The following is a 23,054-nucleotide window of genomic DNA, read 5'->3' as shown; positions in this document are numbered from 1 at the left end:
CTTGTGATGCTGCTATCAGAATACTTTGATCAATTATTAGTTTCAATCCGGAAAAAGAATTAAGAAAGCTCATTAATCTTAACAGTTACCATATGAAGTCTTAATCTATCATTGTTCGTCTACTTAATTTTTTCTCGTAACAGAAATTAGTTAAATCAAATATCTTTGTAACATGTAAATGTGCTACTTAATATATACCTAGAATTCCCAAAATTGATAGTGGAGTAGACAAAGTTTTTTTTTTTTCTGATCTTCTGACGCAAAATATTTTTGGTGATCTCAATATTGACTCAAAGAAGCTATTAGAAGTAAAAATACATTACAAGTGGAAGAAGTTTTTTGCTACTAACTCGCAAAAAAATTAAAAAGAAACTAAAGACAAAAGTAAAACAGAACACAAAGCAGAAATATAGCCCATTAGCCCAAATTATATCACAATCAACACAAGCTTTTCTTAATCTACTTTTGGTTTCTAGGAGCTCTTTCGGAAACTGCTCACTAGATAACGTTTCAGGAAATTCTTTGTCCTGATTTTCTTACCATCATCAATTGATTAAATTAATGTTTATCACAATTTTTGCTTTTTATTCAAAGTTAGAATTCTGATTTTCTTACCATCATCAATTAATTAATTTAATGTTTGTCACAATTTTTCTTTTTTATTCAAACTTAGAATCGATAATGTGAGCAAATTCACACGGATGAAATTCATCTCTATAAAGATGTTTACGTACCAAATTTCACTTTGACTCTGCCAACATTTAGAACCTTATCCTAAAAGCCTAAGATTAAAAATTAAGCAATCGTGTGATTCTACGACTTGTATGTCGTTCTGTTGCTGAGCTTGACCTCATCATTGTAGAATGTAAAATGAAACAAATAAGTAGATACCATTCTAGTGTATTTCCATAACTGACTAAAGAGTCGTTTAAATGTGGTAAATACACGCATACTCACGCACTGTGTATATGAATTCTCATTAAAATTGTAGATAACCTAAAACAAATCGATGGAGTTCACTGTTTCTGTTTTTCTCTTCTTCCCCAAACCCCACCAAATATCATCCCAAAAATATAAATACAACACAGATGTCCCAATAAAATGGAGTTCAATTTTGCTATAATGCAAAGTCGGCAAAAGATCTTTCCCCATACCACAAATAGTGTGATTTCTGGATGAAATTCCCCTCAAGGCCTACCAAAGGGGTCCTCTCTCCTTCTTGACTTTCCCCTTCATCATCATCATCAAATAATAGGAGTATATAAAAATTGTACCTTTTCCATTCAATCTCGTCCACCTAGACAAACACCTCATTTTCTAAGAAATTTCATGAATCTGTGCGTGTAATTAATTTGTATGAACCACCGGTCTCTATCATTTCGGCTTCTAGCAACAAGAACTAAACAAAATGTCTAAGTAAGATTTGGGTCAAATTATAACATTTGTCACAAATAAATGTACAATAGGGATTGATGAACTCCACACATCAATTACGTTGAAGCCAAGGAGAAAACAATGGTCGGCGCAAATATCAATGGCTCCATTCGTCCCAATTTAAGTTTCTTACTTTTCTATATCCCAGAAATAATATATCTTTCTATATTTAGTAAGTTGACAATTCAAACATTATACATCTCAAATTAATAACCACAAGATCCAAAAAATATTTTAGTACATCATATACATCTTTAATTTAGGATCACAAGATTCAAAAGTCACTTTTTATTTCTTAAACTCTCATGGGCCGAACTACTTTAGTCAAAACCAAGACATTTAAATTGGAACGGAGAGAGTACGATATTAGATTTTGCAGGCATGCACATAATGAGATAACGTTTGCAAATCAATACAGTATTTGTTTTTTTAAATTGTCCATCACTTTAATTTAAATTAGCGAATTTAAAGTTAAAAAGGTGGTGTGAGTACTCTCTTCCGTTTTAATTCATTTATTTTATTTTTCTTTTTAGTCTATTTTTTGAAAATGTCACAGCTGTAATATATTTAGTAAGTTTTTAGTTTCAACATTTCTACTTTAATTTGCTCTTAAGACCACAAAACTCTAAAAGGTATTTTTGATATGTTATAAACACCTTTAGTTTAGGACCACAGAATTAAAAGTCTTTTTTGCTTCTTTAAAGTTCATGTGTATTAAAGCTAAGAGACTTAACAAACGGAGAAAATAATAGTTTTTACTCATAAAACTAAATTATTTTTCCAAACTTATCTCCGCAACATTTTCAAAATTAGAAAACCTTTTTTCAACTTCAACTTTAAATACCGTGATTTAGTAATAAATAAGGTTAAAAATGCACATTACCTAACAATATTAGGTGGTAAAAATATATGCAGATAATACATGTCATATTATTATTGGTTCGATAAACACATGTTAAAGAATAACCTTGCCAGTGTGGGCAGAGAAAGAGAGACAGAGGACGGCTAGATATATGGAAGGTGTCTATTCCAGCACGTACGGTCCTGATTGCACTGGAATAATGATAAAAAAAAAAAAAACCACTACATTTGCAATTTCTTCTTTGTAACAACATTAGCATCGGAAGTTTAGAAAAATTGTCTATACGTTTGAGAAAAAACAGATTTTTGTTAAAACTAAAATTTCTTACATGGAATTCGATAGTTTATTGGTCCACGTGTTTTCCACGAAATAGTCCCCCTTCCCCCCGGAATCCTACTTTGATTTGTGGTCCAATTCTAGAAAATGAAGTGAAAACACCCAACTGCTTTTCACTCAAATAATGTCCTTTCAAGAAAATGCTTATTCTTAAAATGGTGGAGCTCCCACCACCATTACCATTTTCCTTTCCTCAATTTTCTCTCTTAATTCTCTCAGAAAAAATTTCTCTACACCTGCATGTCTGCCACTTTAACAACCGTATAAGCCATGTTTTATCAGCCAAAACAAGTCATGTTCTAAAATAACTCTACAAAATACTAGTACTACTGTATTCTTTTCGCCTTCTTCCTATCTTTTCTTTTCCTTCCTTAATGATACCATAGAAACAGCCAAGTCACGTTCTTAATGTTGAATGCTTTTGATAAAGAATCATATTAAAGAAGACTTGACCCGTGTAACACCCCAACTACTTCTTCACTTTTATATACCGTATATATATATAAAGGCTCTTTCAATATGGAGTTTACCACCAAAAAGACGTAGTTATTTCTTGCACATTGCCATTTCAAGAAACTCTTCAAAACCCCACATCACATTCACAAGCCACAACAAAAAAGAAGCAATATATAATGTCATTTTCTTATACTAAAAACTGCTTGCAACGTTTCTGTGTGGACGAGTTCCAAATGAATACAGAAACCAATCATAGTGGTTTCTTCTCCAGTGATCTTCTCCCTTCACTTGGAGCTCGAATCAACTACGCGACAAAGCTTCGAAAATTCATCATTTCGCCTTTCAATCCCCGCTACAGGTAATAATAGTGACTGATTGATTGATTAATTTTTCGCTTTAACATAGAAAATTGAGTAAGTTTAATTATTTCAGGTGTTGGGAGATGTTTCTAGTTGTTTTGGTGATCTACTCAGCTTGGATTTCTCCATTTGAGTTTGCATTCTTGTCATACAAGAAAGATGATACTCTGTTCATAATTGACAACATTATGGACTGCTTCTTTGCTGTTGACATTTTCCTTACTTTCTTCGTCGCGTATCTTCATCGAGAGTCCTATCTTCTTGTTGATGAACCTAAGAAAATATCAATAAGGTAATAACAAAAGGTTCAGTCTAATTTCAACAATAGAGATAGTTCTAAGTTCTAATATATGAGTGTTTATGAGTAACAGGTACTTGTCAACATGGTTCGTATTTGACGTATGCTCTACTGTACCATTTCAATCATTGATCCTCGTCTTCACGGATCACAAAGAAAGCGGTGGGGTTGGCTTCAGATTGCTGAGCATGCTTAGACTTTGGCGTCTCAGACGAGTCAGCGCCCTGTTTGCAAGGTCCAAAATAACCACCTGTATTTGGTTTCTACAGCATGAATTATGAATATTGAACCAAACTTTCTCACATATAAGCCGGTTTGCTTTCCTTCAGACTTGAGAAGGACATCCGGTTCAACTACTTCTGGACTCGCTGTACAAAACTCGTAGCAGTAAGTCCTCAATGCTTTATTTCGAGGATCCAAAAAGATGATTTTTTTATGGATAATTACATTTTTGGGCCGCCCTGAAAAATACAATAGCTAGCTAATGTATATGTTTTGTATATTAAGTATAAATATACATATAATATACATATTGTATACATAAATATACATGTTTTATACATAATCAGTGCATATGTTTTGTATACTTTTGGCTAGGGGCATAATTAATTTCGACCTACGGCCCAAAAATGAAAAAATCCCGAATTTTTATACATATAATTGATCACTAACATTTGGTTGTTTGGAGTTCAGGTAACATTGTTTGCCGTGCACTGTGCTGGATGCTTTAACTATATGATTGCAGATAGATATCCTGATCCAAAAAAGACATGGATTGGTGCTGGAAACCCAGATTTCAAGCAAGAAAGCGTTGGGGATAGATATATAACTTCAATGTATTGGTCTATTGTAACGCTGACCACAACCGGTTATGGGGACTTGCATGCTGAGAACTCAAGGGAAATGCTCTTTGATATCTTTTACATGTTATTCAACTTGGGTTTGACAGCTTACATCATCGGAAACATGACTAACCTTGTTGTTCATTGGACCAGCCGCACCAGAAACTTCGTATGCTTCTCTCTCTCTCTCTCTCCACAAATCGCGTGTTACACAGAGATATTAAACTGAGGGAATTCTTTTTTTTTTTTTTTTTTTTTTTTTGGCAGAGGGATACGGTGAAAGCAGCCCAAGAATTTGCGAAAAGGAATCAGTTGCCTCCAAGGGTACAAGATCAGGTTTTGTCCAACATCTGTCTAAAGTTCAAAACAGAAGCATTGAAACAAGAAGTGACTCTCAATGGCCTGCCTAAAGCCATCAGAACAAGCATTGCACACCATCTGTTTTTACCTGTAGTTCAAAATGTCCACTTATTCCAAGGCGTGTCACGGAACCTTCTTTTCCAACTGGTAATTTTTTTCTCCTTTTCCTTCTCCGTGTTCTTTGGATCACTCTGCATTGGATTTAACAATGTGATACTTAAATTCTCCTTCATTAAGGTTCCTGAAATGGAAGCTGAATACTTCCCTCCGAAGCAAGATGTGATTTTGCAGAATGAGACTCCAACAGACCTATATATAATAGTTTCAGGAGCAGTGGTAAGTAATTTTATATATTTTGGGTATATATAAAAGCTGCGGTTGTCATGTTCTTAATCAGTATGTTATATATCATTGTTTCAGGAATTGATAGCACAGGTTGAAGGGCTAGAACAAGTATGTGTTACTACATAACTAATAGTATTATCCATTTTTTCAATAAAGAAAGTGACAACTTTAGGATATAACTAATCTCTCTCCTCAATCATGTTCCCAAACAGAGAATTGGAAAGGCTGTTGTAGGAGAACTATTTGGAGAAATAGGTGTTTTGTGTGGGAGACCACAGCCATTTTCTGTTCGAACTACCGAGATTTCACAAATTCTAAGGCTAAGCAGGACAGCATTGATGAACATCCTTCGCGCAAATCCAGAAGATGAACGGATAATTATGAACAATCTTTTGCTGGTAAGTTGAGCAGACTATGAACAAATATTTAGTAAATCCACTATTCTTATTGCTTAGAGAAAACAAAATTCACAAACAATTCTTTTTGATCAATTTTTTTTTTTCCAGAAACTGCAGGGATTTGGAAGCTTTGGTTATGTGGACCACCAAACAAATGTTGGACCAGAAATCAAAAGGCATGATGATCATGATACAGCACTGACTAGCATAGATATCAATAATTTGGAAGCTAGAGTTAATAAGCAAGAGGAAAATGATGGACAAGAAGTAAACAAAACCATGAATGATTTGTCATTAGATTTTGAAAATAAGAGAGAATTGCATAAAGTGGAGCTCAATGGACCAGATGAGGGAACAAAGAGCTGTCAACTGAAGTCTGAGGTCCCATGTTGTTCTAACTCTTGCCATAAAAGACCCACATGTAGTGCCAGTTTAAGTGGCTCTAAAGAGACAAAATCCACCCACCATAAGAGGAGAATCACCGTTCACATGAAAAAGAAAGAATCAGTGCATGACCAGTTTGGGAAGTTAATAATCCTCCCTGATTCACTAGAAGAGCTATTCAAAGTAGCAGGTAATTAGCTTTCATTTTGTGACAGTTAAAGAACCAAGTTATAACGCATTTTTTTCTAACCCTGCAACTTTGTCCAACTGCAGGTCAAAGATATGGAGGCAACGATTTCAAGAGAGCTGTAAATGCAGAAGACGCTGAAATAGATGACATCGATGTCATCAGAGATGGCGATCATCTGTTTTTCCTTTAACATGAATGCTTGAGCATAGAATATAATCCTAATTGATCGCGAAGGAAAATTATCATAAGTGTAGAGATGAGGTTCAAAGCAATTATATATTGATCTCATTGTGTAAATGTTAGGCAAAATGATTCAATCTTTGTATCTCCAAAGGGAGAAATCAAAGCTGCAGATGTAATACATCACTTTCAAGAATATCTTCAACCTATTACAGAAGGATTACACTCTATCGTGTTCTTTCTATGAATAACATACAGCTATAACACCTTAAAAAATTGTAATTATCTCTGTGTGCTCTACAGAAACAAGGTGTTCATCGAGGATTTCCTGCCTCAAATCTCACTCTGAGTAGAAGTTTCAGAAGCACCAATCGACAACCTTCAGATGAAAATTTCAGGGCGCTCCATCTATCTAATTAACATTTGTGAATAAACTTCCATGAGGTCAATTGCAACCTAATGAACCAACTTAAACGAATTTAAATTCCATCTGGGATTGCTGAAACATGTTCTCTTGGGTCAGCTGCATCCGCCTATATTGAAAAATTTCTTCTTGCAAACAAAGTATCATTGACTTCTAGAAATTATTGGGATAGGATGAGCTTCCGTGTTGAATACATACTCATCCAAAGGGATAGTTGTACTATTACTGAACAGCAAATAGAGGTATTTGAGTGTTTCACCCAAGAAAAAAGTCTCCATCTTGTCTCTTCTTCGTGGAGGAATGACAGTAACATCGTCAAGTGAAGTGTAACCTCCAGAATCAATCTTTGTGTACTTCTCAAATGCCTCAAAAATTTGCCAGCCCCATTCCCTATACCTGAAGAAGAGTCCACCAAATCAACAAACTTAATCGTTTAAAAACATAAAGCAAATGAACATAGCCAAGTTCACAGATCAACTTCAAAATAAGAACATACTTTGAATCGCCAGTAATACGGTACAGTACAAACAATGATTCAACGGTTTCAGGACGCAAAAGATTGTGACGATCAGCAGGCTTTATGATTATGTCATTCAAATATTTCGAACTTTTGTTCCCACCATCAGGACCACCTTCAGCATTTCCCTGCTTGAAGAAAACAAGATAACAGAAAAACATTAATGATGCAAGAACTTTTTTCAATTATGTCACAACAGAAAATACTTAAGTCAGGGTAGACATAGGGTAGACATATGAACACTATTGTTAACTTATCTTATGTCTCTCTATTAATGAAATTAGATTGTTCAAGTCATGATAGGCACATTTCCACTCTGATTGTTTTCCAGATTTGTTTGATTGATTGGACTAGCATGAAAGAGTTATTCTTACATCTTTTAAAACCGCTTAATCCGTGTTGCATCTAGAAATAAAAGATACTAAACAGAGATCAGAAGTTTAATAAATGCAACAGGATTCTTTTAATTTTCACAAACTCACCCTCCTCAAAACTGAAAGCACCACCTTACATAATATATTAGTTGCCAAGAGTGATGAAAGAAATAAAATGTTTTGACTCACCTCAATACTGAAATAAGCTATTTCTGGAGCAAGGCCAGTGGAGGTTACTGAGTATATTTCCACGCATGTCTTAGCCAGATCTTCAGCAAGCTTTAGGTTTTCCATATCTTCAAAAGTGAGCAAGTTCTCTCTCATTGCTCTTTCCTTGGTCAACCCCTTTGTAGCGCCAAGGGCCAGAGTACCAGGAAGGAAACACACCTGCGGATGAACCGATGAAGTCAAATGATATCAAACTTACAAGAACAGACATCAACATCTTGATCCAAGAAAAAAGAGAAAAAGAACAGACATCAACATCTAAAATCCGGCTTTCATCTATTAGGAAAATAAGTTTCACCGTGAATAGAAAAGAAAGAGGCAGGAGAAGTCTGTTTTTCTCTAATCAAGATTCAAGACTAGATACTTTAATAAAAAACACATTACTAAAATATATACTCCCAGCTAGTTTGGCAGGCAAAGATATCTAACCTCTGCAACTTGTAATCCATCATAAATCAATGCACTCAGAATAAGAAAGCGAAACTTATGGTCAGTGATTTTAGTATGTTAAACTCTTCGAGTGAGCAAAATGAATGAAAGTTTTGGAGAAAAAGAAAAGAGCAAACGTTCTATCAGCATAAGAAATTTATAATAGAGAATTAGCTAAACATATCAAGGAAAGGATTTCCATCTTGCTTGGGAAGATTTATTTATTTTTCAAAAGAAAAAAAATAGAAAACTGTGGATAAATGTGACATCGTGCAGCTGATTCCTTGTCACTCCATTTTGAAATTTTCAATTTTCAGTGCTGACGCATATTTGCAAAAGATTAATAACAGAAATGGCATACCAGGTGATCCATCTTTGGACTGAAACCACCTTCTCGCCCATACGGCAATTCTCCCACAAAGAGCAAGCCATTTGGAACAGATTTGCGAACAAGAAGGTTCCTGACACCTTTAATTGCTTCGACATACATATCGTACAAGTATGAAAAGTTAGTTCCTTTCTGCTGAAGCCACACTTTAATAAGATACTCATAGTAGCTATCACCACGAGATCCAAGTCTAATATTGTCTCCACTAAAGTCTCCGGACTGAGGGCTGACATCATCATAAGCAAGAAACGAAAAGTCAATGGGCATAACAGTTCTGTATTTCTTAATCCAACAGTAGACAGTTAAGAATAAATAATTATAAAATTCACTCACTGTGGACTTGTAATCCGCAGGGTTAAATTTGAGCTTTTGCTGAGATATTTACATGGCACAAGAAACGGTGCAAATATTTATGGAAGTGGCTGAGAACAAGGAAAGAGAAATGTGCTGGTGGAAGCATATGCTGAAGCAAGTGAAAAAGATATTTTCACCTTGACTCATTCAGAGATCCTAACACACAATTAAATGCTACTCTTTCATATGTTGGGGAAGCATGAGTATATATATATATATATGCAAATAAAGGTACTAGACTATTTTCTGTTTTTCTTTCTTATTTTGGTAGCAGTGGTGTCTGAGCCAGCTTAGCGGTTAATTCTATCTTAATGTAGACATCTAGTATTGTTCAACAACAAGAAATAAATGTACTGACAAGGATGCCCATATGTGCTGGTTCTGGAGAGAAAAGTGAAATTTAAGTTCAGATTTTGTTTAGGATTAGATAACTTGGAAATCATGAACAAAAAGTGAAGACATTTAAGGATCCTTGGCAAGAAAGATTGGTGTTTCAATTTTGAAACATGTATTCCAAATTATATGTGGGATTTCTGGAAGTAAGCACGACAGCTTTTTTCTAATATGATAGATAGTGAAGAACAAATTGGCAATGGAACGAATTAGTTTAGTGTAATCATAAGTAGGAGTTTATAATCAGGAGATAAAACAGTAACCAGCAATACAGATACAACTAGATATAGAAAAAATTGTTGTGGTTTTCCTGCATGTTGAATAGGAGGAGAAAGGAATTATTATACGAGTTTATTCGTTCTAGAGATATAGAGTGAACTGTAAACTAATTTCATCATAACTTGCTCGTAACAGTAACTTTTGTCAGGATAGCTATATTTACTTTGCAATAAAATAGGAAAAAAGCAGAGCAAAAAGAAGGCTTTTTTTCTATCATATGGTTACGTTACCTTTGCATTAAATGCCCTACATTATTAGAAGTCGAGATATGTCTAGCTCCCTAAACAAAAATAACAGGTAAACTAGACACTCTGCAACATACTGGAATAATTGCAGCACATGATATAATTACCTTTCATATATTCCTAGGGCAAACATCTGCCTACACAAGTCCTGGCATAGGAAAACACGAGTTTAGCTACTTACCTAATGTATATAGGGACCAGTCCCTCCACCTTTGGCAAAGTCTTTATATGTTGTAGAACCTTCATGGCTTCTATGCTATACTTTGGATCACCTGTTAGATAACTAAGATAATTAAATTCAAGCTGTACAGTTGCAACTTCGGCAGTGCTACTCAGACCATCAGGGGCAGGATGTGCTGACTTTTCACGCAGGATAACATCACTGTATGGAATATCGGTTGGACTTGCTGTAAAAGCAGTAAGTAGACGATCAGCCAAGTTCCTAGCATTTTCCAGGTAAATAGATGGTGTAGGCCCCTTGTGTTCTGGAATTCTCCCTTGATCTCCACCACTTAAGTGATAAGCACTCAAAAGGCCACCTAAAACTCGTATTGTAGTTTCAAAGAGATTTACTTGGCCCTTCCCTGCAATCCTCTCAGGAAGATGTTTCTCAATCCACGAGCCTGCTTCATAAACGACTTCATCAGCTCCCATAATCATAGCCGTGTCTAAAGAGTCGATAACTGTAGCTCCCAAACCTCCTAAACCATCAACCCCTCTATGGCTCAAGGGCATAAGTTCATCATAACCCATGGAATAGGCTTTGTAGCCAGACCAGGCATGGATAAATGCATCTTTTACTTTTTGTTGTCTTGCCACCCATTCTGGCTCCTCTCTTTTCACGGACTCTTGAATAGATCTATTCCTACTAATTATCTCATCGGGAGATAACCGAGGTGGAAGTCTAGGTGGTTTTCTCCAAAGTCTCCTGAATTTGCCAGTCCCATGAGTCAGGAGATTCTCTCCTTCCTTCGATCCATCATTTTTTGCTATACCATCAGACACAGGATGGACAGCACTTTTATTAGCCAGTAATAGATATGCTAAACCACAAATCATCAGTAACACAAGAAATTTCCCAGTGCTACATTTTAAATATTCACGTTTCCCATTACTGGCTAACATAGCCTGAGAAATTACCTGAAAAGATGAGCAGAACTATAAAATTTCAGCATACAAGAGAAAATACATAATTCTGCTGCAGAAATGTTAAGACTCTTTCAAAGAATGAAAATGATCTTAGGAGATATCTCAAATTTAAAAACAAGAACTCATATGTGCATCACCCGTGCTAAGAAAGATAGTCAGAGATAAAGCCAAAGGTGATAGCAAATGGAATGAGAGATTTAAAAAGGGGATTCATGCTAATCAACTTTCAGTTGCGGACCGGATAACTTTAGCATATAATTGCATATGTAATCGCAAATAATTTTTTTTAGAAAAACAACAATGAAGGCAAAAGCAAGTAGAGATGGCAATTTAGGTGCTACAAAAACAAATTAAACTAAAGGTAAAATAGTAAATACGACATAATTTGGTTCCTGAAGTCACTAATGTCACGAGTCAGGCTCATGTTGACCCCAATACCACCATTATTATTATATTAAAAGGAGAGAGAGAGTGACAAAATGAAAACAACATAAGGATGCACGATAAGTACACTATATAAAGGTTGCCACCCATACCAAGAAGAAATGAGAAATTTTGTAATGCGCCGCATATATTAATTGAGACTCTATCAAAGCACTCTGTATTTCTATGAAAAAGTCCAAGCTACTATTCCTGATATAAGAAATGCCAGAATTGAAAATAATACAAGAGAAATAGGAAAACCGCTCCCTTTCCAATTTATGAGGTGCAACTTCCATTTGAAATGTTCAAGAATGTTTAACTATCTGCCATTACATCACATCCTTAAACTCTAATCTTGAGATCTCCAATTTATTGAACTTCAAATGTGAATGAAAAAATGACACTTTTTACATTAGCATTTCCGTCTCCTTTGCAAAGAGCCAAACAAAAGTATCATTTCTTGATGAATCTTTTTGTCGTTTTAGAATTTTTAATTTTAGTAATTTGCATATATTTTCTAAGCATCAGAGTTTTACAATCAAATCACGAATTAATCCATGTCTGATCAAGGTCTGAAAATTGATCGAATTCACCTTCAATAAGCACAGTAAGTAAATGATGCACCAATCATTAGCCAAACTCCACCTTTGAACCAGTAACCAAAAGGAATTATGTCTCCTTAGAGGTGGACATTCGCCTGTAAACCTTTGGAGTTGACAAGAAAGGACTACTAGTAAGAGACGAAGAGGGTCTTATCCATAGCTACTCTAATTGCATTTTAATGTAGTCTACTCAAATATGTTAGCAATAAGATCGTATATTTATCCCATGGCAATAAAGTCCAAATCTTATATTTGAAATGGAAACAAAGATATAGTTATCACCAGCCTACGACCAGAGATAGCTATCTTTTTTCCTTCTATAACTTTTATAGGCTGAGACATAATAATGCTTTTAAAGGTGTCCGGGTACCAATATGCACACCATAAAACCTGTAAGTTATGTAGCAGAAGGTGGTTTCGTGCAAGTACAACCCTTTCATTAATGAACTGCATACCAGGTCCAAATACTAAATCCTTCCCTCAACCCCCACTGCCATACCACAAAAAGAGGGACAGAAAGAGAACTTTCAGAATGAGATTGATGACAAATTGAAGGCTTAAAAATCTACAAATCTGAAACTCCAATTAGAGATTCGATAAGATAGTTCAAAAGATGTTATTAATAATTAATCTAAGCAAAAACAAGGGAAAAAACAAAATTAAGGTCAGCTCAAAAAGGAAACTGGTACATTAATATAAACAAATAGTATATACTACTTAGCTCTATGTTGAACAGCTTATTTGAGTCTTCGACATAAATTAGACACTTTAATAGTTAAAACAAGATCTTTTAATATCTATCAATCAAGTTTAAGAACAACCACGTCTGACTTGCATATAGTTTTTCTCTTTTTCACGAACTGCCTATTTTCTGAAACTGAGTAAGCTTATGAGCATTATTTCCCATTTTAGCCTACTATAAACATAACCACATCAATTTGGATTCAATTCCACCAGTCACAATGGGCAAATTTCAGTTTACAACAAATAGAAACAGGAAAAAAGGCCCACCCCGCAAACTGATAAATGAGTTATATGATCATATTGTTCAGTTAACAAAACAATACTTAGATAATCAAAAAGACCCCTTTGAAACTATTCAATCAGGCCATTTCCAAGATGTTCTATGAAGAAACCTTAACAAACTAATCAAAGTCAATCCTTATTCTAATCAAAGATCGACCCTTTATTCCATTCCACTGAAAAATGAAGATAATATCAAAATTAAAACAAGATTCAAAGATAGGAATTTTAATTCAGCTAACCTGAGATACAGATCGTTGCCTGAACTTGGCGTTATCATAGTTCACATCTTTCATGGAATACGGCAATGATTTCGACATCCTTTAATTCTCAATAAAAATAAATCAACTTCAGATTCTCAATTGTTGCTCTGCCTTAAAGCAGCCTCAAACTATAATATATGAATTCCTATACGCTGTGTACATTTCCAACCATACTACAGCGCGTGGGCCCCGTATATAGGAGTGTGTATTATACAGACCAAGATGGAAATTAAGGTGATGGGTGTTGCCGAGATTGGGCAAAGTTCTTGATTCCTTGTGGAAAAAGACTTATGACCGATAGTCTTTGAGACAAGGCCAAAATAGATGTGGCGATTTTAAGAGTCATAAACATTTTTTTTATACTGGTATTATCACATGCATTCTAAATATTTTAAATCATATTACTAATTATTATTCCTCACTCCCAATCTACGTGGCATTTTTTTTTTTTTTAAGTTCGTTACAAATAGTATTTTAAAAAGCATTTTTGGGGCGAGCTCGGGGCGAGGCGTACCAAAAATGCCACGAAGTGATGATGGGGTGAAAGTCTAAAAAGGCATACGCCTAGCTAGCGATGTTCATGGTTTGGTTTGAGTCGGTTATACTCTAAAAGATGACCAAATTAACTTATTCGGCTTTTCAAATATTAGAATCAAATCAAATCAATTGAGTCAGTTTTTCATTGCTTCGGGTTTTGTCGATTTTTTCGGATTTTTTGGTTTTTTTTTGTTTTTATTTAAATATATGACAATATACGTCCAAACACATATTAAATTGACTATTTTCGAGCATAACAGTATCAAATCAATTACTCCTATTTGAGAAAAGAAAGAAAAATAAACCTAATCAAGTTATATATGTACTTTCTCCAAAAATTTATATGCATCATCTAAGAATTTAACCATTTCAAGGAACATAAAAAAAAGTTCTTACAATCAATTTGTTTTTGTGAGATAAATTAAAGATCCAGTTGTGATATACTAAGATATCTTGCTGAATAATTAAAGGACTCAAAAACAACTTATTTTGAACAAGAAATAGATTCCTAGAATTATCAAAATAAAAATAACAAATCAAACTAGAAAGTAAATACAAAAATTGGATTGCTATAAAGGCAAAAACATAGATTATGAATCAAGAGTGCAAAAGATTAATATCGTCGAATTTCAAACTTTTTCTATATATGTATAATCTTTTTAGATAGATATTTATATTGTCGGTTTGGTTCGGTTATTTTTTGCTTAAAATCAAAAGTAAATCAAATTTTGTCGATTTATAAAATGAAAAACCAAAATCAAATCAAACCAAAAAGTGTCGGGTTTTTTCTTCGGTGTGATTCGATTTTCGGTTTATTTTGATTTTTCGATTTTCCGTGAACACCTCTACGCCCAGCCATTCGGGACGTACGCATACGCCTGGGCGCTAGGCGAATTTTTTATTGAGGTGTAAGTCCAAAATCTTTTTTAAAATTAAAATATAATTTACTGAATAAGTCCTTAATATAATACCCAAATTCTCAAAATTCAATTTATAATTACTCAAAAGTTTTAAAAAAGAATTGAAGCAATAAAATTATAAAAGTCAAGACCTTTTTAATTGATAGAAGCTTTTATATTCTTTCTCTTGCCTTCTACTATCTCAAAATAATAATGAACGGTCACTTGCAAATATAAAGAAAACTCTATTATCCTCCATAGCTGCAAGTTCAAAGTTCAAATTACAAATTATTCATCTTTTTTATTTCTCCATGGTAGAAAACTTTAAACAAACTTAAATATATTTTTCACTTACTTATAGTTTTCATCAATTTTATGCAATTTTACCTATTTAAAAATATTTATTGTAATTATATTATTTTATAAAATACTAAAATTAAATAGGATTTGGGCCACCGCTTGTGTTGCCGGATCTAGCTGGTGCACGTCCTGCCTGAGTCTGGTTATTATGAGGAACCGACGAATTTACTGACTGAGTCCGATTACCTCCTGTGCCCTGTCTGATTGAAGGGCAATTTCGCTGAACATGGCCCGACTGGCCACACCCATAGCAAATATTCGATCCAGAGCGGCACTCCCCAGGATGCCTCTTCCCACACTTAGCACAAATCGGATTGGTGAAGTTACTGCGAGTCACACCGGCTCGAGATCGGGAGCCCGACGACCCGAAATTCTCGCCGACGGTTATCTTTCCCCGAACTTGGAAACCCAGCACTCGTGGACGGAAGCAGTCCCGCCGACCCGTTCTTAAAGAATTTCCCCGTTTCCGTTCCCGCCGAATTGTCCGGTAGACTTGGCCCTCTTGTCGAACTCCTTGTCTTTCTCTTTACGCAAGGCTTCCTCCTCCTTTAGCCTTGTCTCATTGCCCCGTACGAAAGCAACCATCTGAGACGGTCATTCCCCCATTCCGTGCAAAGAATGTTGGCCCATCATACAAACGGGAATCAAGTCCTCCAACAAACCTCCTCACTCTCGCCCTCATGTCTGGTACCATATTTGAAGCATGCTTGGCCAGACTGACAAACTCCAAATAGTAGTCCCGAACCGATGCGCCATCTCCGCTGCTTCGGGAATTGCTCGCCTTAGCTTCCCCGACCTCTACTCGCGTACGGTGCAGAATGCACTTGCAAACTCATCCCGTAAAGCATCGGGTGCATCCTCACCTCGGGACAATTTCCAAGATTCATACCATGTGTTAGCAATGCTCTATATGGCTGATGAGCTCCAAAGTAGGCTTCGGTTTAATCGTCATAATCTCGAAGATTTTCCGAAAAGCATCAATGTAGTCCTCGAGGGTCTTCGTCTTTCTTTGTCCCCGTGAAGACGGGAGATTCATTACGAGGAAATCCTTAGTCTTAGAAGACTCTCCATTATTTCGAACTTGACCCAGTTACGACGTTGGGCCGAGTTGCTACCAGTTGTGTGAGCATATTGATAGCATTCCTAACATCCCCACCCGAATCGCTAGAAGGTGTAACTGTAGGAGCGGTTGGGGCTGCTGTCTGAGTTGGAACAGTCTCTTCGCGAGTTGCTTCCGCAGTAGCCCCTTGGCTGGTGGCTGTAGCCTTTCTGGTGTATTTCCTTTTTGCAGGCATTTTCTGAAAATATGTACACGCACGAATTAGAAAGACATCCTAAAAGTACTGCTCTAACTGCACAATCTAGAAAACGAAAGAAGTGAGACAATCTGAATGTCTTGGTGGTCAACTATTTATATGTATGGGGCCCTCACACATATAAAAGTGGCCCCACTGGACACGGTTTCATAGACTCCCTAAAGACACTTGAACCTAGGCTCTGATACCAAGCTTTGTCACGCCCCGAACCATGGCACAGGGCGTAACACGACACTTGGGCCTTGCTTGCATGTGTCCGAGCGAACCTCATGGCTTGCTTGTCAACATGGGCATCAAAACAATATAATCTATATGATGCATGTTGACACCCAATTTTGTCCTTCCTTCATTTAATTTTATATACTCGGGCTTCTGAATTTATCGACGAGCTAAATACTTTATCTTCGCTACTTTTATTTTCAAACATTACTAGCAGTACTTTATCACAATTTTTTAAAGAACCCGTCATCGTTCATTTAGGATTTGTACTCGTTAAATTAATTTTTACTTTGTATACTAGTTATTAAATTAGAAGCCCAAAAGTGATTTAAAATGGAGGAGAAAGGATCCGTATTTCAGCCAAAATGAATGGCCCAAACGGACCAGCCCACATCTCACAACTCACCCGCTCCAGCCCACACCTCTCTACCCGACCCGGCCCACTACATTAAACAAAACCTAATCTTTTCTCTTTCTCAACGACAGCCGACCTTTGTCATCTTCTCCTCTCTCATCTCCCTCATCTCTCTCCCCTATTGAGCAAAAACTTGACCCTCTTTCAACAATGGCAGAACTTTGCCATGCCATTTTCGTGCAACACTCCCCACTTCCTTGTCATCTTCTTCACCCCTCCGCACAGCCTTCTCTATCACCTTTTCCCCCTTCAAGCAAAAATCAGCTTTTACAACCATGGCAGAGGCTTGACCATCCCATTTCCGTGCAAGTCTCGAATACAGTCGACACAAGAGACCAACAAACTTTATGAAATCTGATTTTTTCTGCAAAAAGAAAATCAAAAAGCTTTACCAGTTCGTTCAAACCCGTGACCATCTGCTTTGAACGGTCCATTTTTCAACTTTGAATTCATTTCATTATCCCGCCTAAATCGTGAATTCAAAAACCCAAAAACCCTAGAAATCACTCTATAAATACGTCTCTAGTTCCTAGCCGAAAGGGGTTTTTTTTTGGCTGGAAAAAGTGCTTTATAAGTTATTTTCTTTAAAATCTGGTCTTGAACATTTTAAAACCAGAAATACTTTGTTGGATTATGAGATTTGGGATGAAAGGAAGTTCTCGATGATTCGATTAACTTTCGTCGCTGCTTGGCAAAAATTTTTAACTACGACATAGATATTTTGATTTTCGACTCGAGTTTCGAATCTGTCAATACGAGAGTAGATTCGAGACCTCCTTACCTCTGTTCACTGCACCCGAACAAGGTGATCCCTCCTCCCTTCTAGTTCATTTTAGTACCTTACTTACTTGATAGTTATGTGTGCCGAATTGCTAGTGTGTGCATGTTTCTGCTAATTGCCCTTCCTATTCGGCCGGATTATGTGTTCAGTTATTAGTTTAGACACATTTAGGCATGTTGGTTTGATTCTTGTTTGATTTATGTTTAGTATGCTGTTGTTGTCTAATGGATAATCTGGTCCTCATTGTGTTGTTTGAATAATGTTAGCATGAACATGAATATTTTGTTTGAATCTAAGACTTGGTTATTGTATAAGGTATTCAAATAGAGCGTATATCATAATCAAATCTAGTCGTGTGTTGCTGATCAGTCGTTAGTTTATGTTTTTATTGTGTCTTAGCTTAGTTCAGGCAATGCTGGATACTGTTGCTGTGTTTGGTTTAGTTCGTACTCTTGAATGCCTGCCTAGTCGAGTTTATGCTAGTTTCAAATCTGTAACAGTGATATCAATATATGTCTTCTCAAAGTGCTATTTTGGTTGAGTTTCTTATCCTTACTTCAGCTAATCTTAAGATTTCATACTACCAAAAATAGCTTCGAGTCAAAAGTTCAACCCATGAATTTTCAGCATTATATTAGCTTTTAAAATCAGAATTTGATTTAGTTGATTCCAGGTGACCAGATATTATTTTAGGATTCAGCAGTCTAAAATATCCTATAAGATATACATGGATATCTGGCAGTCTTAATATGTCCATATGTGACTCAAATCTATGAAGTGTATCTCTATGTCCGACTCTATTTCGTCGTCGAAGGAATATGTTTGTTGCTAATTATTTGATAGATAAGACTTATGTCATATGTGTGTGTGTGGAGCGTGAGGACTGAACTGAAATGTTCAGTTTCTGTGCGCATAGATAAAATTGGTTTGGGAAGAGACAAAAGGAATGAGTATGAATCCAGTGCTGTTTAAGGGAATGAAAAGGGTCTCAACTTGAACTTTGTATAATCCCCTCATTTCGTAACACTCTGTCCTTGTTATTACTGTTTCTGCCTTTTTTTTTAGTTTTGTTTCTGTACTGTTTGGCTTCCTCATTGTTCTGCTATAGTGCACGATTTCCTCTCCTTATTTAGCTGGTCTTACCCTGTTTGTTGTGGTGTTTGAGGCTTGTTTAGTTCAGTGTCATCATGTTGAGTATGGTATTTAAGTCTTTGTTTCATGTTCAAGCCTAGCTGCTATCATGTTTTGTCTTCCTTTTCCTGGTTTAATTTAGCTTCACTCTGTTATCTATAGTATTTGATCTCGTGTTCCCTGTTTGGTTAAATATACCCTGTTTAGTGAAGGCTTTTGACTTACTGCCGCTGTTAGCCTAGGAAATCAAGTTTCAATGTCTCTATATTTGAAACATAGACTCATAAATCCTTAAGTCAAATACGCGCTATCTCTAAACCTCCTGCCTATTTCCATATGTTTTTAAGCTGTTTTCCTTTTAGAAAACAGACCCCCTCCCCAAAATAAGTGTAAGGGTAAACACACTTGAACCAATGAAGTTTAAGTTTTTAAAATAGGATGGTTGTTGTTTTCTGTGAAAAAAAAAAAAAACAGTTGCATAAAGAATTCGGTCTGAAGAATTATTCAATCCGGTGTTATCGGGCCCTTAAAATGATTGCATAGCTTTCTTTTCCCTGTCTCTATTTCATGTTTTCAAATGTACATGACATATACACAACCCACTTTAATTTATATTATGCATGTTTAGCCTTGTTTGTTGATTGCATACTAATCTAATTCTTTCTTTTTGTGCATGACCATCGCTTACGAGTCCTCGTCTTCTTCCGCATTCGGTGTTGGGCTAAAAGCCCAACATAATATTCTCGGGTCATCTTCCCTCAATCCTGTCCGCAGCAAAGAAAATAGAAAACAAATTCTGTGCTAAAGCCCAATAACAAAGCAGATCGTAGCAGCAAAAAAAAATGGGCTGGGCCTATTTCATTACATTTTACACCTCCATTTTACTTTATTGCCTTTAATTTGTATTGCTTTTGACTAACATTTCATCTTATTCTTGTTTCTACTTAGCTTAGACGAATTATGGAAGAATTAGCATAGATAGTGTTAGAAATAACAGATAGTTAATTTAAGAGGGAACTAATAATTAATGCCACGAGTTTCATTCTCTTCTATTTATACTTAAACTATTTCTAGTATTTACAATATGTATCTTCATTAGAATAATTAATTTCCAAAATAGCATGACTATATATTTTGAGTAAAAGAATCAAGATTCGCTCTTACTATTTTATATATTCAAAACGTTATTAACACACAAATACGAATTCAAGGACTTTTTATAAACCATTTCTTCAAGATTTATCAAATTATGCATATTTTTAAACTAATGAAAGAGAAAGAAAAATTCATCACCTTTCGCATTCTATTTTAAGTCTAGATTTTTACACATAACGTAATTTTATTCCAAGTTAAATCGGTTAGATTCTTCTTTTGAAAACTTCTACGCAAATCATTTATTGTGCAAGTCTTATTTTTTTTACAACATTATTACATCATTATATTTTACTTTAAAACTTTAGCAATATTTATAAGTTATTTTCCAAACACTTAGAATATTATATTTACCCTTAGCCTAATTAATTATAAGTCCGGTCGGATTAACCATTATTAATGGAACTTAGAGGATGCCTAATACCTTCCCTCTAGGTTAGTTGAACCCTTACCTAGATCTTGTGGTTTTGTAGACTCAAAAATAAAATTAACTTTAGGTAATTATTTTAATTAACTTTAGGTGCCCTAATTCACCATAATTAATTAGGTGGCGACTCCTTAACTTTAAATAACTCCGGAATTACCCGGATGTTGTAAACTATTTTGACTCCGGTTAAAATAGGGTATAACAATGCAATTTAAATGAATCATGAAAATGTAATTTGCGGAATAAAGTCTTGAAATTATCTCATAGCATGTAAAATTCATGAAAACGTAATAGTCTGCAAACATGAAAGCATAACTGACTCTGTGAACTAATATCTTTCTATGAAACCTCTAAAACATGTCTGAATTCTAACTACCAGGATATGGCCCTGGACTACCATAACCTGCATACTAATATAGACTCCATGTTGAACCCCGAGAGGAGTGGGGCTCACCAATAAGCTGATAACGAGGTGATCCCATCGCGCGTGCGTATGCTCCCGAAAATCGGCATCCGCACCGCGAAGTGTGCCCCGCCAAAAGGGACGTTAGTACATGGTGAATAGTACTAGTATGTAAAACCTGCTGAAATGAAGAACATGGCACAACATAGGTATAGGACATGAACTGAAACTGAATGTAACTTGAACATGAGCATAAAACGTGGGTAAAGTCTGAAAACAGTAAATCAATGGAAATACATGTATATAAAACTGCTTGTAACGTGGGGAATGCTATAGTATAACCGACAACATGATCTGGTACTTGCGTCCTACCAGCAGAACACTCACACCTTGCCAGGGATATGAGATTTAAGTAATAATAAGCATGTAAGGATCCAAACTGCATAATGAAGGTGTTGCCTCCTTGCTGACAACCCTTATCCTACGGTGGCTATGTAGTTTCAGGCTATCTGAGCCTTCTCGGTTAACTAAGCAACTCCCAAAAACATGAACATGATATAGTTGGCTAAGAAGCCCATGATTTTCGTGAAATAACTTGTAAATAACTTGTAATCATGATTTCACGAAATAACTTGTAACATGGTTTCATGAAATATCTTGTAATATGGTTTCATGAGATAACTTGTCGTAGTCTTGCAAACATGTTCTTGATTCATGAGTAATAACAACAGTTCATAATTCTATATATATAATTGACTTGAAAACATGCTACATAAAATCATAAAATTTCATATAAACATAATGAGAACACATGAGGAAGAATTCATGATTCATGGATTAAGCTAGGGTTCCTAATAACCGTAATGGAAGATTAGGAATACAATAACGAATATAGATACAAAATTCATGTACACAAATACATAAATACGGGCTACCAATATGTTGGGTTTAATGCCCTAGGATTTGAACTTCATGGATATCAAGAAACGGAGCATAGGGAAGAACGTAGAGATTCCCACATGTGGATGGAAGTTCTACATACCTTAATTGTTCCAAAATTTTGAATTAAAGACTTGAATTTTGGAGGAGATTTCCTAAATCTTGATTCTTGAACCTTGGGATGGGTTTTCTTGAAAACCCTAGATTAGGAACAATGATTTCTTGCTTAGATTATTAGAATATATGTTAGAATTGAGTTGGAAGGGTTTGGATTGACTTACCTTGATGTTTTGGATTGTTGCTAGGGCTTGGAATTGTGAATAATGAAATAGAAGAACTCAAGGCTTGGATTTATACAAAAATGAGGCGGAGGTTATATGGACATATTATACGGTCCGTATAAAGTTATACGGTCCGTATAATATGACCATATTTATCATGGCTGAACAGAACGTCGATTTGGAGTGTCCTGAAGTACGGACGAGTTATACGGTCCGTATAAAATTATATGGGCCGTATAACAAGTTCATATAACATGATCGGTGAACAGACTGCACTGTAATCCTTCAGTAAAATGGCCATAACTCTTTGTATAGATGTCCCCTTGACCCCCATAATATGCCGTTGGAAAGGTATTTCAAAGGGCTACAACTTTCATTCAGGAAGTTTTCCCAAATTCCTAATTAATAAAGGGGTTATGGTCGTTGGAAGTAAGACCTTCTACAAACTCACTTGCAAACATGCCCCGTAGAAAGGGCTTCCAACTTTGCTTTGCCCAAAGACATTTCTTATGACTTGATTAGTTTTCAAAACACTTTCTATAACCCTCATATTGGTTCCATTATGTTATCATCTTATGAGTCAAACCTTCGCCTGAAGCTACGAGGTGTTACATCAACTTTAATTTTATCTTTTTACCATTAATGAAATAATTTCTAGT

At 35.6% G+C, this 23,054-nt stretch overlaps 2 protein-coding genes across 3 annotated transcripts; one reads left to right on the top strand and one right to left on the bottom strand.

Moving 5' to 3' along the window:
- Positions 1 to 2,763: 2,763 nt before the first annotated feature.
- LOC132042476 (potassium channel KAT3-like) lies at positions 2,764 to 6,674 on the top strand. 2 transcript variants are annotated; one of them, XM_059433010.1, is made up of 11 exons: positions 2,764 to 3,446; positions 3,521 to 3,739; positions 3,819 to 3,980; positions 4,075 to 4,132; positions 4,439 to 4,756; positions 4,855 to 5,094; positions 5,185 to 5,283; positions 5,368 to 5,400; positions 5,505 to 5,690; positions 5,808 to 6,264; positions 6,348 to 6,674. In XM_059433010.1, the coding sequence occupies exons 1-11, from the start codon at positions 3,265 to 3,267 to the stop codon at positions 6,452 to 6,454; spliced, it is 2,061 nt and encodes a 686-aa protein (XP_059288993.1). In that variant the 5' UTR covers positions 2,764 to 3,264; the 3' UTR covers positions 6,455 to 6,674. The 2 variants fall into 2 exon arrangements, with proteins under 2 accessions (XP_059288993.1, XP_059288990.1); XM_059433007.1 differs by having other exon boundaries at positions 2,765 to 3,446; positions 5,799 to 6,264.
- LOC132042490 (mannosyl-oligosaccharide 1,2-alpha-mannosidase MNS3) lies at positions 6,522 to 13,687 on the bottom strand. Its single transcript, XM_059433016.1, has 6 exons — positions 13,515 to 13,687; positions 10,257 to 11,215; positions 8,778 to 9,030; positions 7,949 to 8,146; positions 7,365 to 7,513; positions 6,522 to 7,264 (listed from the first exon to the last, which is right to left on the bottom strand). The coding sequence occupies exons 1-6, from the start codon at positions 13,590 to 13,592 to the stop codon at positions 7,012 to 7,014; spliced, it is 1,890 nt and encodes a 629-aa protein (XP_059288999.1). The 5' UTR covers positions 13,593 to 13,687; the 3' UTR covers positions 6,522 to 7,011.
- Between the last annotated feature and the right edge of the window lie 9,367 nt (positions 13,688 to 23,054).

Source organism: Lycium ferocissimum, chromosome 2 (assembly GCF_029784015.1).
Source record: "Lycium ferocissimum isolate CSIRO_LF1 chromosome 2, AGI_CSIRO_Lferr_CH_V1, whole genome shotgun sequence".
Lineage (NCBI taxonomy): Eukaryota > Viridiplantae > Streptophyta > Magnoliopsida > Solanales > Solanaceae > Lycium > Lycium ferocissimum.
The sequence above is the reverse complement of the archived record's forward strand: the minus strand, read 5'-3'. Positions and strand labels throughout refer to the sequence as shown.

Excerpts from the sequence above, each read along its gene's own strand:
- LOC132042476 (XM_059433007.1), top strand. The coding sequence starts at position 3,265 with ATGTCATTTTCTTATACTAAAAACTGCTTGCAACGTTTCTGTGTGGAC. Across the intron at positions 4,757-4,854 it reads CCAGCCGCACCAGAAACTTC|AGGGATACGGTGAAAGCAGC; the intron begins GTATGCTTCTCT and ends TTTTTTTGGCAG. Across the intron at positions 5,401-5,504 it reads AGGTTGAAGGGCTAGAACAA|AGAATTGGAAAGGCTGTTGT; the intron begins GTATGTGTTACT and ends GTTCCCAAACAG.
- LOC132042490 (XM_059433016.1), bottom strand. The coding sequence starts at position 13,592 with ATGTCGAAATCATTGCCGTATTCCATGAAAGATGTGAACTATGATAAC. Across the intron at positions 9,031-10,256 it reads CTGGTCCCTATATACATTAG|CCCTCAGTCCGGAGACTTTA; the intron begins GTAAGTAGCTAA and ends TGATGATGTCAG. Across the intron at positions 7,514-7,948 it reads TAGCTTATTTCAGTATTGAG|GGAAATGCTGAAGGTGGTCC; the intron begins GTGAGTCAAAAC and ends TTCTTCAAGCAG.